The sequence below is a fragment of the Chanodichthys erythropterus genome, chromosome 21 (genome assembly GCF_024489055.1).
Source record: "Chanodichthys erythropterus isolate Z2021 chromosome 21, ASM2448905v1, whole genome shotgun sequence".
NCBI lineage: Eukaryota > Metazoa > Chordata > Actinopteri > Cypriniformes > Xenocyprididae > Chanodichthys > Chanodichthys erythropterus.
The window spans coordinates 29,626,314-29,640,720 of NC_090241.1; the positions used below are offsets into that span (position 1 = coordinate 29,626,314).

At 37.1% G+C, this 14,407-nt stretch overlaps 4 protein-coding genes across 6 annotated transcripts in view; 2 read left to right on the forward strand and 2 right to left on the reverse strand.

The window, feature by feature from the left end:
* Positions 1 to 11: 11 nt before the first annotated feature.
* On the forward strand, positions 12 to 2,933 carry rbp7b (retinol binding protein 7b, cellular). Its single transcript, XM_067373033.1, has 4 exons — positions 12 to 170; positions 1,664 to 1,842; positions 2,417 to 2,518; positions 2,623 to 2,933. The coding sequence occupies exons 1-4, from the start codon at positions 98 to 100 to the stop codon at positions 2,674 to 2,676; spliced, it is 408 nt and encodes a 135-aa protein (XP_067229134.1). The 5' UTR covers positions 12 to 97; the 3' UTR covers positions 2,677 to 2,933.
* A 144-nt stretch (positions 2,934 to 3,077) lies between these two features.
* cenps (centromere protein S) lies at positions 3,078 to 5,344 on the forward strand. The gene is made up of 5 exons (XM_067373034.1): positions 3,078 to 3,369; positions 3,494 to 3,617; positions 3,698 to 3,731; positions 3,850 to 3,916; positions 5,063 to 5,344. The coding sequence occupies exons 1-5, from the start codon at positions 3,337 to 3,339 to the stop codon at positions 5,195 to 5,197; spliced, it is 393 nt and encodes a 130-aa protein (XP_067229135.1). The 5' UTR covers positions 3,078 to 3,336; the 3' UTR covers positions 5,198 to 5,344.
* tardbpb (TAR DNA binding protein b) lies at positions 5,320 to 12,436 on the reverse strand. Of its 2 annotated transcripts, XR_010893399.1 has the most exons (7): positions 12,182 to 12,436; positions 11,256 to 11,511; positions 10,676 to 10,854; positions 10,347 to 10,487; positions 9,955 to 10,125; positions 6,502 to 7,617; positions 5,320 to 5,728 (listed from the first exon to the last, which is right to left on the reverse strand). XR_010893399.1 is itself a non-coding variant. In XM_067373032.1 (6 exons), exons 2-6 carry the CDS (start codon positions 11,494 to 11,496, stop codon positions 7,123 to 7,125), a joined length of 1,227 nt encoding a protein of 408 aa, XP_067229133.1. In that variant the 5' UTR covers positions 11,497 to 11,511; positions 12,182 to 12,436; the 3' UTR covers positions 5,735 to 7,122. The 2 variants fall into 2 exon arrangements, 1 of the variants encoding a protein (XP_067229133.1); XM_067373032.1 differs by lacking the exon at positions 5,320 to 5,728 and having other exon boundaries at positions 5,735 to 7,617.
* Positions 12,437 to 13,639: 1,203 nt separating this feature from the next.
* ca16b (carbonic anhydrase XVI b) overlaps positions 13,640 to 14,407 on the reverse strand; it is a 107,774-nt gene continuing 107,006 nt past the window's right edge. For both annotated transcript variants that reach the window (XM_067373111.1, XM_067373110.1), the window contains exon 29: positions 13,640 to 14,338. In XM_067373111.1, the coding sequence (XP_067229212.1) occupies positions 14,201 to 14,338 (138 nt within the window). In that variant the 3' untranslated portion in view covers positions 13,640 to 14,200. The remainder of the gene's footprint in view (positions 14,339 to 14,407) is intronic.

Sequence of the window (14,407 nt, forward strand, 5' to 3'; positions counted from 1 at the left end):
TGCTTCTCTCATTTCCACACATGTACACTTAAATTCCAGTTTCTAGGTTCACACAGGAGCTAGAACTCACAGAAACGCCTCAGGATCAACATCAAGCATGCCTGCAAACTATAGTGGAACCTGGGACATAGTGGACAATGAAAACGTTGAAGGTTACATGGTTGCTCTTGGTAAGTAATATCATTCATTTATCAGAATTTAATATTATAGTTGCAAGAAAAAGTATGGAAACCACTTGCAGAATCTGTGAAATTTAACAAAATAAAGGAGATAATACAAAATGCATGTTATTTTTTCTTTAGTACTGTCCTGAGTAAGATATTTTACATAAAAGATGTTTACATATAATCCTCAAGACAAAACAATAGCTGAATTTATTAAAATAAGTATGTGAACCATTGATTCTCAATACTGTGTGTGGTTACCTGATGATCCACGACTGTTTATTTGTTTTGTGATGGATCTTCGTGAGTCTCTTGTTTGTCCTGAGCACTTAAACTGAGCTCTGTTCTTCAGAAAAATCCTCCAGCTCCTGCAGATTCTTCAGTTTTCCACCATCTTTTGCATATTTGAACCCTTTTCAGCAGTGACTGTAAGATTTTGAGATTCATCTTTTCACAACTGAGGGACTCAAACACAACTATTAAAAAAGGTTCAAACATTCACTGATGCTCCAGAAGGAAACACGACGCATTAATAGATGGGGGGTGAAAAGATTTGGAATTTGAAGATCAAGGTAAAGTGTATTTAATTTGTCTTCCGGGAAACATGAAAGTATCTTCTGTTGCTTCCGAAGGGCAGTACTAAATGAAAAAAATGTAATTTGGAAATTTGGACATCTTCATCCTGTTCAAAAGTTTTCACACCCCGACTCTCAATGCATTGTGTTTCTTTCTGGAGCATCAGTGAATGTTTGAACCTTTTTTAATAGTTGAGTTTGAGTCCCTCAGTTGTGAAAAGATGAATCTCAAAATCTTACAGTCACTGCTGGAAAGGGTTCAAATATGCAAAAGATGTAGGAAAACTGAAGAATCTGCAGGAGCTGGAGGATTTTTCTGAAGAACAGAGCTCAGTTTAACTGCTCAGGACAAACAAGAGACTCATGAACAACCATCACAAAACAAATAAACAGTCGTGGATCATCAGGTAACCACACACAGTATTGAGAATCAATGGTTCACATACTTTAATAAATTCAGCTATTGTTTTGTCTTGAGGATTATATGTAAACATCTTTTATGTAAAATATCTTACTCAAGAGAGTACTAAATAAAAAAAAATAACATGCATTTTGTATTATCTCCTTTATTTTGTTAAAATTATTCATTTTCACAGCTTCTGCAAGTGGTTCACATACTTTTTCTTGCAACTGTATATTATATACATACATATATATATATATATATATATATATATATATATATATATATATATATATATATATATATAGCTCTGGAAAAAATTAAGAGACCACTCCAAGTTCAGAAATCAATGTTAAGTGGTCTCTTAATTTTTTCCAGAGCTGTATATATGTGTTTGTGTGTGCATACATAGTATTTTTTAATTGCATTTCATAGATAGTTGGATAGTTCCTTTTTTATTATTAAAAGGAACTGGTATTGTGAGTGTATTTATGTATTTAACCTTGCGCTATGCAATACAGGAATTGATTTCGCCACCCGAAAGATAGCGGGGATGCTAAAGCCACAGAAAATATTTGAGCAAGACGGAGACTCTTTCACCATTAAAACTTTAACCACTTTCCGGAACTACTCCACTTCATTCAAAATTGGAGAAGAGTTTGAGGAAATCACCAAAGGACTGGACAACAGAAAATGCAAGGTGGACACTCTAAAAAATGCTGGGTTAAAAACAACCCAAGCTGGGTTAAATATGGACAAACCCAGCAGGTTGGGCTAAAAGGCACCTTTTATGCCCTCTTTCACATGATGTAATATAAGTCTCTGGTCTGGTCAAGTTTCAGCTTAAAATACCCCACAAATTTGCACCTATTTGGGGGTGAGCAAGAACATGCCTTTTACTATATTACTATATTGCTGGCTAAAAAAATAAATCCAAAATTGGTTGAAAAAAATGGCTGGGTGAAAACAACCCAATCCCTGGTTTTGTCCATATTTAACCCAGCAGGTTTTAGAGACAGACACACACGCGCGCGCGCGCACACACACACACACACACACACACACACACACACACACACACACACACACACACACACACACACACACACACACACACACACACACACACACACACACACACACACACACACACACACACACACACACACACACACACACACACACACACACACACACACGATTAGCAATAAAATGGTGTGGTAACAGTCTAGAGTTTTCTTTGCCAGAATTGAGAAATACTGTTTTTTCTACAGTCAACAGTCAACTGGGAAAACGACAAACTTGTGTGTGTCCAGAAAGGAGAGAAAAAGAACAGAGGATGGACACACTGGATGGAGGGAGACACTCTTTACCTTGTGAGTCAAATACAAGATTCAAGAACATGTAATTCTCAGATAAAATGAATACAAATACCAAATAAAAACTTAATAAAATAATTTTTTCCACTCTTCCTTTCAAGGAGCTTAAATGTGAAGACCAGATCTGCAAGCAAACCTACAAAAGAACAGCTTGAACAATTGTGTTGAACTGAAATTGTTGTCATGTTTATTGAAGAATTACATACAATAACATAACAAGAAATGAAAAAAGTAAACAACAGAGAAAACCTACAAGTGCATTAAAGAAGATGGATGGATGGAGACACTCTTTACCTTGTGAGTCAAATATATAGGCCTTAAAATTCAAGAACGTGTAATTTTCAGATAAAATGAAAAAAACAAAAACAAACAAAAAAAACAAAAACAAATAAAAATATACATATTGAGTGTCTTCAAAGTCTGAGTGTATTTTGATGTTCTTATTGATTTAAAGTTCTAAACAAATATTTAAGCATATAGGGGAGACTGACATTGGCAGTTTTCATTTTGTTGATTTATGACTAAAAATGTTGTGCAATTGTGTCCGCCAGCCCTTAACACAGTATAAAAATGCCTTAGTTTTAGGGAAGCAACAAACAGAAATAATCACTTGTAACTTCCCCGTGTGACATAATCGGATATTGAAAGAAACATGTTTTTACTTTAGGCGAGGATGACATCCACTCCACACCAGTAGGAGGCGCTGTTAAGGTGATAATGAACTCTAGCGACGTCACAACAACGTGAAGAACTCATCATTCGCGCAATTTTTAATTGTAAAAAGGCGTAAAGTTGAGCTTCAGCGTATTTATCCAATGAAAATGGATGAGGACGAGGCACAAAAACAGGTTATAACTTATAAACTTAATGAGCAGCTAGTGCGTAATGCTATTCGTTGTTATATGTTAATGCACCCTGTAAAGAACGGTTCAGGTTGTATTTCTCACGTCGACAGTATTTATGCTCTTTTAGAGGCTTAAAGCTGCTGTTCACTACACTGTCGGCTCTCTCTGTCAACACATCGCTGCAGACTGCGAGAAACAAATCACCAAACAGACAATAGCAGCTATTGCAGAGACTGCGTTCAGGCAGTGTGGTAAGATTTGGTTATGTGACGTTCATATTTTGATAGTATTAAACATATTTATTCACGCTCGTCCTGTTTCTTACCTCTAGATATATTTGCCAAGGACTTGGAAGCGTTTGCGAGGTAAACTTCAGCATCATTATTACAAACAGCTGTTGTTAGATAATAAAATCGGTCAAAAGTTATAATTAACCACATAAAAAGTTTTATTTGTGCTGAGGCGTCTCTTGAATGTTTGCAGACATGCTAAAAGAAACACAGTTACAGTGGATGATGTGAAACTGACAGCGAGGAGAACAACTGCACTGGTAGGATGACTTCAGTAATGAAACATATCAAATTACATTTTTGCAAACAATCTGCAAGTCCCCACCCAACAACGAAAAATGACATTGTAAAAAGGAAGGTAATACTATTCTTGTAAACATTTATTCACACTTGTTCTGTTTCTTACCTCTAGATATATTTGCCAAGCCTAGGAGGCCTATCATATCATATTATACATGTAATTCTGGAGATTATTAAAAAAAATTATAGACAACTGAGCTTAAACATGAAATGTTGAGATCTAAAATAATATAAAATGCTTAGGTACATAGGTGGTGGTGTTTCATGACTTAAGGAAAATCTAATTTAAGATTTAACTGAACTAAAAACACTATTTACAGTTCACCAAAAAAATTAAAATTCTGTCATTAATTATTCACCCTCATGTCTTTCCACACCTTTAAAGACCTTCGTTCATCTTCAGAACACAAATTGAGATTTTTGATGAAATCCATGAGGTATATGACTCGTCCATAGACTGACAATTTAACCACTTTCATGGTCCAGAAAGTTATTAAAGACATAGTCGATGTGACTGCTTAATTTTATGAAGCGACAAGAATACTTTTTGTGTGTAAAAATAATTGAGCCGGCATTCAGACGTAAACACAGAAGCCTGCAGTGCTTACTGCGGCAACTGCGTAAGGATAATGACAGGGAAGAGATTGTTGAATAAAGTCGTCATTTTATTTTGTGCACAAAGTATTCTCGTCTCTTCATAAAATTTAAGGTTGAACCACTGTAGTCACATTGAATGTTTTAACGATGACTTTAGTACATTTCTGGACCTTGAAAGTGGTGATTATATTGCGGTCTATGGGCGAGTCATATACCTCTCGGATTTCATCAAAAATATCTCAATTTGTGTTCCGAAGATGAACTTACAGGTGTGGAATGACATGAGGCTGAGTAATTAATGACAATTTTCATTTTTGGGTGAACTAACCCTTTAAAGATAGCTCTATGAACATTGTCAAGTGCTCATGTAATTACACAATATTTACTATGAAGTTAATAGGAAATTAATGATAATAGTATAACTTGGTGCTATTTGCTTAAATACATTTAAATTGTTCTGTTCTAGTAAATCAATAAAAAAAAATTGTGCCCTTGCTCTACCCTTGCAGCACAACTACATTCAGCAGAAAAGTGAAGAACTGGCTTTGAACAACCATGAACTGAAGGAGAAAAGGAAGAAAAATGCTGCCAAGAGGAAAAGTAAAGACTTAGAAGCTGAGGAGGAGAACGAGGTTGAAGACTGATCAAAATAAATGTACAACATTCACAGTTTTCTAAATAGCACAAAAATACTTGGTTTTTGCATGTAATAAACAGCTGTATAAATATTTGTACGTAAATCACATTAAATACTAAACACCAATCATTTTGTTTTACTCAAACATGAGTTCATTTGTATTTTATTGTAATAAAGAATCCTATAAACATATATGACGCTCCATGAAACAATACAGATACTGTGAAATATTGCAATTCAAACATTTTAAAAACATGGACCTGAAAAACCTAAGCCTGCATTTGAATACAACGAGCTGCTTTCTCAAAACCAGTTCAAGCCTAATACCGCCTCAGCTCAGGTTTTCAGATTGAAATGTATTACGCTTAAAGTGTTCTGAGAAAACACCTCATCAGAAAGCACCAATCAAATTCTGCTACAGTCTACCGTGTCCATGGCCGTTACCAGAGATGCAGAACCACAGCATCCTCCGTCTTCCTCCATCCCCAAACGGACTTCCCGCCTGGGGTTCACTTGCGACCAGCCATATTCCAGGCCCCTAAATGTGTGAATTCAATTAGTTGTGTGGTATTTGCTTTCAAACATCACGTGACAAACCAGTATGAGAAAACGGCAATCTATTCAAATTAGTTTTATTGAAGCACTCCCTTCATTTGACAAATCATATAAAATGTCTTTGAAAACACTGAGCAACGTTATCTAGAGGGAAACTCCACAGACATCCACAGCACTCAACATACAGGTCGCACTTACACCATCACTCATGTTTTCCCCCCTCAGTGTCCACTGAAGATGTCATCCATATCAAAGCTCACACTTACAGGTCAAGTTACAAGGAAATAAAGCACACACACCATACAGCATTCAGATGGGATTATAGAAGCAAGACAAAGTATGCATCATCATCATCATCACAACATTCCACTAACTATATAAGCACATGTCAGTATACTAAAGGAGAAAAGCAAAACGGAACCTAGGGAGACCAAAAAAAAAAAAATAAAAAAAAAAAAAATCTTAAGAGGTACACATGAATGAAATGTCCGTCAATTTGGGCTCAATTAAGGGGAAAGCTGGGAAGTATCAGCAGCTCTCATTCACTCGCTCACCAAACCCACCCACTGCAGTCACATTTCGGCTCGTTCATCGCACTCGCAAGTCTTTTCGTTCGTGCGCTCCACACTTTCTTCGCTCACTCGCAGCCTTCTCACTCTTCGCCATATCACCAATCGCACTCAAGGGTTGTTTAAAAACGTCACTTTCTGCGCACTTCTTGTCTTAAAAAGTGGATTAAAAAAAGGAGACACCCACCGTGTCATCGAGCCGTGCGATGAGAGCATATAGACATGGGGAGGAAGGTGACATAATGACCTCAGCCACACTGTGCTGCCATAGAGGGCGCTCTTCCCAGGCAAACCCCACAGATGTCAACTGCAGAAGAGATTTTGATGAAGGCTTGTTTTAAAGGGTTTCCATAAAACTGGACTGAATCATAAAGCTGAATTTACAATATGTTCAGGTTTCAACCAGATTCTTTCCAATGCAAATTTCCTGTTTTTCCTTTTTTTTTTTTTTATATATGATAAATATACTTGAAAGATTATGCAATTCTCATGCGTTTTCAGATATCCACATATTGAACAACATGCATTACAAGAATCCAGTTGAAATGCTTCGTTTGCATCGACCAAGACAATACAACATTGGGGGAAAAAACATAATACCAAAGATGGTACATTAACGTAGCACCTTGGTTAACATCTCACTCTAAGCACTAACTTAAATTCCATTCAGTGTAAAAAACATTCTTCTTTTTTGTCCCCTGACTCCCTTTTCACCCATCCCCACTCCCAAACACACGTGACAAGATAAGTCTCTCGGAAAATACTTACCAAACGCGCTAGAAATACAACACTTCAAACACAAACCGGCTTACATACCCCACCCTGACGACTTAGACTCCATACTAGAGCCAAAGCTGGAGTTAAACCCACCACCACTAGTGCTGGAGTTAGAGCCGGAGCCCCAGCCGAGAGTGGCTGCTGAGCTGCCGTAGTTGCTGTTGCCCGAGCTGTATGTTTGGGGCTGGTCCCGTGTGGAACTTGTGCCACTTGTGCTCGTGCCAGACGCACCTGACTGATTCTGCTGTGCTAACATTCCCATCATACCCCAACTGCTCTGTAGGGCGGCCTGGGCGGCAGCCATCATAGCTGGGTTGAGATTGAAATTGCTGAAATTTCCCAAGCTGCTGGAGCTACCCCCCATGCCACTGCGGCTGCCTCCGAAACCCTGACCTCCGAACCCGTTCCCAAAGCGCCCTGCCCGCTCCATCATCTGCCTAGTGTTGTTGTGTTTCGGTTCAGCGTTGGAGATGTGCACGCTGACGCCCTTGATGATCAGATCTTCTCCACACAGGGAGGCGGCAACCTGGAGGAAAGATGGAAAAAATTAATTATGATCAGAAATGCATGAACAGGTAATTCATTCATCCAGAATAGAATATTAAACACAAATTCTTGAATGCTGAAAATGTAAACGCAAAGCCTTGTACCAAGAGAAAATAATCACCACAAACAAGACCTTGAATTGAAATATTCATATGAGCATATCCACACAAAGAGCATATTAATCTAGCCACATAGCCAGCATCTTGCATTAAAGCACACATTTTTATTTCATTGGCAATTTGTTAAAGCTGGTTCTTTTTTTTGGGAACAGGTCTTTATCTGTGGTTTATCACCTTAAAGTGCCTCTACTATGCTTTTTCCAATATTACCTTTCATGTAGTGTATGTATGTTAATGTAGCTGTTTGTGAATCTAAAAGGTCTGGAGAGTTTCAAAGATCAAAATGAACAATGAATGGAGTTATTGTCCACCAAAAGAAAGAACCAAATCTGAACTGGCTAAAACGAGTTATCAGTAATTCCAGTCTTACTTTCTGCATGAGCCTACTTAGATTTGTAACAAATTTGCACAATGCCAGCTTATGGTCTTCACTGGTTGCCTGCAAACAACATCTACTCTGACCCTCAAACACTGTAGTTGTAGCGGAGGCCTGGAAGAGCTTGGTTTGTTTTGTCGACGTGTCGAGAAGGTTTTCTGCACTGCCAAAGCAAATCCATTTTGCATGCACTTTCAAAGAATGAGGACTAGGGGTTCAAATTGACATGGTAAAACTGAAGCCATCATAACTGTTCCCATCACCATCTATACAAGTGTTGAGGAAGCTCCGGTGTTGAAATTTAGATATGATAATAGGCGTTTTGTTCCCGACACGGGCTGTAAGTGGTAGACCAATCACAAAAGACCAGGCCATTTGACAAATCAGAGCAGAGTAGGATCTCGGAAAGGAGGTGTTTAGAGAGACTGAATTCTTTATCGAACCGTTTCAGACACTGTGAGAAATGAGGTGATGGTGCAATATGCTAGGGCTGCACAATTAATCGAATTTCTAATCGCGATTACGATTACGGAAGCCACGATTTCATAATCGTTCAAAGGCGCGATTACAAGGAAAAATATCCACTTAGATTATTCTGCATGTTTAAGAGGTGTGTTATGAGCATGTCACATTGTGAGAGGCGAATCACGACTACTTCAGAGTGTAAAAGGTCTAACCCAGCGCAAAAGGAGCTAGCATATATATATATATATATATATATATATATATATATATATATATATATATATATATATATATATATATATATATATATATATATATATATATATATATATATACACACACTGAAATATCAGAAAGGATACCAATACTCCTTTCTGCAGTATCGATACACCGATACCAGCTGCTGACAACGAGTCGAGGCGCACGCGCCGCTTCCTCTCAATCAATCGTCGCATGATCTAACTTTCGGTTTAAATAGTGTGGCGGTCTGAAGGTCTGAATTTCGGTGCAGGATTGCTCATACTTATATACTTATAAAGCCGCCTCTGAGATACAAGCACCAAAATAAGCTCTTTTTCGCAGATTATTATTGGTCAAATACACTCAGAAACAATGTCACAAGGCATATCATGGTAAGTATTAACGTAAAACAGTTCAGGAAGAATGTGTCTGTCAAAAGGGACAGTGGCCGAACAAACACGCCGCTCTCTATGTTGTTAATGTTAATCAAACAACAAAAGAATTAAAAAATAAATAAATAAAAATCACTTAGCTACTGCTCTTGACGGATTAACTTCTGTCACTTTAATTGATTAATCTGTATTTAAATTTTACAATGAAGATTATCCAAGGTTATTTTACATTTGATTACTTTGTTTCTTTATTCACTTTCTTACCTGATCACTATTAGACCTACCTGAAAAAATGAAAGCAGTCTATTTAATTTCTATCTTTATTCTATTTATTTGTGCTGTTAGTAATTTGTTCATTTGTTCTTATTTTATTACCATTAACTTGTTTCCTTAAAATTCAATTTACCATTTGAAATCAAGCAGACCAAGTAAAAAAATATTATTGCTTCAAACAATGGTATAAAGCTATTCAAAACATCATTCGATGTAAATTGTGATAATCGTAATTAATAATCGCAATTACAATTTCAAGGGAATAATCGACAATTATGATTTTTGTCATAATCTTGCAGCCCTACAATATGCATTATGAGAAAGTTAAATGTTTTTTTGACCTTGGATGTATGTAAACCTATTGTATGAGACCTCCAAAACAAACATAGGAACCTTTAAAAAAATAGCATAACAGGGCACTTTAAGATCAATGTGAAAAAGCAATAGCTTACTTGGTCATCTGCAAAGGTGACGAAAGCAAATGCTCTGAATGGTTTAGGAATGAAGACATCTGTGACCTCCCCATATTGCATGAAGAACTGACGGAGCTCATCAGCGGTCATGTCTTCTGTGCAACGTCCCACAAATACTTTCCTGCTCCTCATTGGTTCATCTGGACCTTGCTGTGAAATATTCAGACACATCATTGTTTAGCAACCTAACAAGTGAATAACTGACACTTCTTTCATAAATGGCTACTTGATTAAAATTAACAATTTATCATGTACGCATTTGTTCAAAAGTCTGTAAACTGGTCAAAAGTGACAGTAAATGAAACTTCTTTCACAAACATTAAAAAACTCTTATCAACCCCAAACTTTTGAATGAAAAAACACACACTAACCTTGGAGTTGGGTAGTTTGCAGTCACACCACCTGCCGTCAATCATGTGTCGCTGTGACATCACCTTACCCTGAGACTCCCACTCGGCAAACCTTACAAACCCAAACCCTTTTGAATTTCCCGTCTTTACGTCCCGCTTGACCTAGTATAACAGAATCAAATCAAGAACTCACACCAGATCTAATCTGACATCAAGAATGACAGTCAAGTCTAGTTCTATTTTTAATAGCTGCATAAAAAGTTAGAAATAGTAGATAGAGGCAGAAACCATGGATAAAATATGGCAGTACAAAGACAATCACATCATATATTTATATCAGTATGATTTACCTGCACCATGATGACATCTCCAAACGTACTGAAGTAGTCTTTTAAGTCTTGTTCTGTAGTTTTCCATGGCAGACCCAGCACAATCAGATCTGAAGTCTTCTGATCTCCTCTCTTGATCTTTGTTGCTGAAGAAGCATCAATCTCATCCATCTTCCTCTTATTATCTGGCAGAACAGTTTCTAGAAAAGTACAGTTCAATTGTTACAAGTTCACATATCCACAGAATGACAATCACCCTTCATGCAACAAAAACAATTAAATCAAAATGCATTGGATTTTTTTACAGCTAAAAATAGACAAAAGAAATGCAGAAGAACAAATGCTTGCAACACCCAGATGTGCTCAACTATGGTTATGACAGATAATCTCACTATTAAATTATAAAGCACATGCCTAAATTGCATACAGAATGACCACTATTTTTGACCCAGGTGTTCACTCTAGGGGAAAAGTTGGGTTAATAATGTCATTTTATATTATAAAATATGATTTTTACCATTATTACAATGTTTCTTAAAACCTTTCTCTTATTTGTTCTAAATTAGGTCAGAGGCTTATTTGTAATGAATAGAAAACCTACCCTTGGGGTAATTGACCACATAGACCAGGTTACCCCAGCCGTTCTCAGGGGCGTGCAGGACACCGTCCACCAGGCGAACTCCCCTCATGCACTGAGACACCGGGCTCCGGTAACGAAGGCCACAAGCCCCTGGAAACTGAGCGGCCACAGTGGACAGCAGCACCGTGCCGTCGTCCTCCGACGGAATCTCCATCGGCTCCTCGTTCTCCTCCTCCGCGACGCGAATGTACATCTCGGCCATGTCTCCTGAGTCGAGCTGTCGGTAGTAAATGTTATAATGAGTGCCGTTATCTTTCTCGGTCACTTTGATTCATATTTTTGACTCTTGTCCTGTCTTCAAAGACTGACTACAGCGGACCAATAGCAATCGAGTGCAGACGGCGAAGGCGCAATATCATTGGCTGGACATGCCGGAACGACCACGCCCCTTCATTAAACGAGTCCGTTGCACTCGTGTTTTGATTATGAATGAGTCAAAACAGCACTGAACGAGACATCGTTTGAATTAAATACATTATTGAAATTCACAATGTAGGTTATTATTGGTAAATTACAGATCTGTAGTAAACCTTTTCTTGGTAGATTTGTGGACATTCATTTCAATAGCTTTTAACGAGTCCGAAGACCGAATAATTCAACTTGTCATTACGATGTAAATAGCAAAAAGTGTCTCTGAACGAACCTTTCTAGTAAACAGATTCAAAAGAATCGAGTCACTGGAGTGAATCAAAATCCCTACCGCTTGTTGTAATGTGAGCTGACGGCCGTGCGCGCGACTTCAGTACCTAGAGCGTGCGAACAACTCGCGAATCCTTATTGCTTAGCAACAGTTAAATACTGCCTCAATATACCACTAATAGGTCGATATGCGGTGTAGATACATATTCCCGTGTGTGTTATAATGAAATTAATGCAAATAACATTACCAATAAACAGCTGCTCGGATCCAGATATTCCTTTGTTAGCGCCACCAGCAGCAGCGCTCCTCGTTCAGAAAAATGTGACTGTTAGAAATGAATGAGCCAGATAACACAACGCTAACGGAGGATGTTACTCTCAACAGTGTCAGCTTCTGCTGTAGTCAGAATAAAGCTAAATAATACAGTCTCTGTATATAATATCAAGACAATAAAATTCCGTATCATACAACTCATGCGACACTATTTTCGAATCAAGATGGCATTACCTAAGTCATGAAGGAAATACGTCACACGTGGGCGAGCTCACTTTTACATGTGCAAGGGTAGAGAAAAGGGAAAACAAACATTGTTGATATGCAATCATGTTTGCTTAGCTGGTAAGATATATGCATAAAATGTAATAAAATAAAGTATTATTTCTAAACAATGTACGTGACATAGAGATGGATGTTTCATTTGTGTAACGTAAACACTTTACTGAAGAAAGCAAAAGCAGCGTTCCCTGTGTACTAGTGGACTGTTCTCAGCGATATAGTGCTCCTAGTGGTAGATATGAGTATAACACCCATGTTATTTACTTGAGATGTACAGTGATGTGTACAGCAGAAGTTACAGTACAATAGTTTGGTAAAACTTTATTTTAGCGTCACGTTACAACTAGAAATTATGCAGAATTACATGCAATTAACCCTAAACCAAACCCTCACTGTAACCCTATAGTAAGTAAATGCAGTTTTAAATTATTATTACGCAGTACTTAAATGTATAATTACACTGTAAAAAAAAAAAAAAGTAACCAATGGCTTTTGTCTAGATTTCTTTAATATTTTAATAATGTAATTCCCCTTAATGTTTCATTTTACTACTTAATACTTAACAAAAAGCAAATTCTCATGTTAAGGCAAATTCTCATGTTCTTTTTTGTTTTAAAGATTCTGTTTGGCTCAGAGAAATCTGGAAAAGTTCCCGATAAATTGCCATTTCAGATGTTTTCTGAAGATATGACAAAGGGCAACATCCGCTCATACCAAACAAGTTAAATTATATCACCCCTTTTTACTACAGTGATATTATGATAAAAGAAAAAAAGTACTACTTAGAATAACTTTAGACTGACTTCAGTCTTAAACAATTTTAAGTTTAACAGTATATAAAGTCAAAATATTTGAGTTGTTTCATTGACTATACATGAGAATTTTATATTTAAACTTTAAATATATTATATTCAGTATTTATTTCACCCCTCCCTGACATGAATTCTCAGTTTTATATCCTAATCTATAATGCAATCAACAGTCAATATCATTTTTCCAGGAGAATGCCTGTTAGAGGAAGTACTGAGCATGCCCACTGAAAACATGACAGCTGAAATGAAGGAAACAAGACATATTTTTGATCAATATCTTTATATATTACAAAACAATAGAAATGCTACTGATAACAATATATGTTCACAGTTGCTGTTATGATACCACACTGAAATAATGTATATAAGTTAAACATAAAATGGCATATCTTAATAAATAAAAAAAGAACATATTAATCTAACAAGTCACAATGCTTGACGGTTAAAAGTCGCATCATTATGAGCATTAAGTTGGAGCTTTCCTGTGTACAGTTTTCATGGGTATGAGGCTGATGTGTGTTAATGTGCTGTCGCTGATCACCCTCACATGTCTGTAGACTTTATCGGCAAGAATAAAGTGATACTCGGAAACGTTTTCAACACAATTATCAATAATCAGCTAGGCATCAAGTAGTAACACTGACAGTGTAGTGCAAAGTAGACAGTGTGTGTGTGTGTGTGTGTCTGTGTGCATGTGTTTTGGAGAGCAGGTTGTGGCGCTCGGCAGGATAACAAAAAGCAGCAAAAATAAATATCAAAAGAATTTATTTTTATCAGTATATAAAAGCTCTTTTGTTGTTGTTCTTTTTTTTTTTTTTTAATTTCACCAAGAGTCTGGGAAAAAAGGCCTCATGGAAAGTTCAAGGAACCACTTTGTTCCATTTCATTTTCTGGAAACTTCACACCAAGGACTCCATGCTCTCAGCCTGGTTGGATTCATCTGTTACAGCAAATTTGTCCATGTAGCTGAAGCCAAGTCTGAAGTCTTTACTGCTGACAAGGCTGAGCATAGCCTTGTAAAGGTAGTGATAGTGCTCCTAAAAGAGGTAAGGAGAAAGAGAGAAAAAAGGAAATAAATGCAATGAAGGAAAATAACATTTGGAACT